This window comes from Sardina pilchardus, chromosome 1 (genome assembly GCF_963854185.1).
Source record: "Sardina pilchardus chromosome 1, fSarPil1.1, whole genome shotgun sequence".
Taxonomy (NCBI): Eukaryota; Metazoa; Chordata; class Actinopteri; order Clupeiformes; family Clupeidae; genus Sardina; species Sardina pilchardus.
Genome location: NC_084994.1, coordinates 41749164 through 41750900, shown reverse-complemented (window position 1 = coordinate 41750900; position 1737 = coordinate 41749164). Strand labels below are relative to the sequence as shown.

General features: G+C 44.0%; 1 protein-coding gene across 1 annotated transcript in view; it reads left to right on the top strand.

Annotated features, from left to right (window-relative positions):
- Nucleotides 1–1419, top strand: part of mfng (MFNG O-fucosylpeptide 3-beta-N-acetylglucosaminyltransferase) — a 26028-nt gene extending 24609 nt beyond the window's left edge. Inside the window, exon 8 of the mRNA XM_062544246.1 lies at nt 333–1419. Within this exon, the coding sequence (XP_062400230.1) occupies nt 333–384 (52 nt within the window). The 3' untranslated portion in view covers nt 385–1419. The remainder of the gene's footprint in view (nt 1–332) is intronic.
- Nucleotides 1420–1737: the final 318 nt, after the last annotated feature.

The following is a 1737-nucleotide window of genomic DNA, read 5'->3' as shown; positions in this document are numbered from 1 at the left end:
ATGCATGCAGTCGGTTATAAAAAGCCCAGTAGTCTGGAGGGGAACACCGAATCTCCATAAATCTGCCCGCTCTCATCTCCCAGAATTCCTCTCACCGCTGGTGCTCTTTCTGTCTGTCTCCTCCCCACTTTCTCCCGCTTGTTTTTTGCGGCGCGCGTCACTGTGGGTTACCGTGAACACGTCCGAGGGCCGGCCCCCCTGGTGTGGCCTGTGATGTTGTTGTGTCTCGCTTCCTCGATTCGTCGAAAGCGCTTTTGCCTTGAAGTGTAGCGCAAGAAAAAGAAATGGTCTAAGTTTGTGTCTCTCTTGTTCTTTTCTTCTTCGTCCTGCAGATTCAAGACGGTCCACTGCAGGCTGTACCCATTCACAAGCTGGTGTCCGTAAAGAAAAGAAAAAAAAACTGTAAAAAACTACAATTCCCAGAAGCAACTGCGGTCATTTCCAGTCACCTGCTGAAACTAAGCTAAGCTAGGCTACGCTAGACTGTGCTGAGCTTGTGTGTAGGACTCCAGGGTCGAGTTCCTTCTTTGAACCCTTCTCCTCTCAACGTGTCCCGAGTTCTGTTAGGCCTGGAGGCGTGCTAAGGCCTCAGATCTGGTGAAGACTAATAGGATATTGCCTTGTGGGAGGCTCAAAGCACAAAAAAATCCCTTAACTGGAACCCCTCTTCATCTGGGTGTGCGCTGGAGGACCAAGGCTTCCCACAAGCCCCCCTGAGATCTTAGAGGAATCATGAAAGGTCAAGGAGGCAGCTGGGGCGCTTCAGGCATATTTCCATTTTAAGCATGTGAGGGTGAGAGAGATTTATGTAGATCCTTGAAGGTGAGGACCGATTTTTAATACAGCACTTTTTTTGACGAATTTATATGAGATTTCAATGTATTTGATGTATTGGCCTCATTTTTTTTCCATATTGGAATGGACACAGGGTTTGGTTTGATGTCATTTTAAAGCTTAAACCTGGTTCAACAGATGAATCTAGCTGCTGCTTGGTTGGTTTTGAGAGCATTCAGCCATGTCACATAGCCAAAAACATTAACAGTTCTATGCTTTTTATGGACAGCATGTTTTTTTTTACCATGTTTTAACAGAGAAAATACGGTTACATAGCCAAAAACATTAACATTTCTATGCTTTTTATGGACACCATGTTTTTTTACCATGTTTTAACAGAGAAAATACTATGTAGAGAGTGAACACTTACTGTATCTATGTTTATATGCCATTTGCCATTGTTAACATTACCTACATATACTGTAGGCCTGCTGCCGTTCTGCATGTTCTCACTTCAAAGCAATGCAAATTTGAACATGACTGTTCTTAAACGAAACATATTTTTAGTATTCGTTGAGGTTTCCTTTAAGGACATCATGAAAACAATGCAATAACTCAGTCCCAGACTGAATAAAGACCCCGACAAGCAAACCGAGTGATAGAGTCTGTTTTGTTGAACCTTTTTTTGTGTATAGGCCTCCATAACATCATAAAAGTAAACAATTTGGAGTGAGTCCAAAATACAGAACTGCCTGCCTTTTGATCCTCCACTCTGCCTCCTAATTAGGAGATCTTCCCAGATATTCAGCATGTCTCATGAATAACCTGTTGCCTGAGGCGAGTCGAGTTCATACCTGCGTATCTGCACTCTGAAGTGAGTGTGATCTCTGCAGCCTCCCCCCCACACCCCTCCCCCCCACACCCCGCCCCTATCATTATATTGTAATTGGGCTGCATTTATAG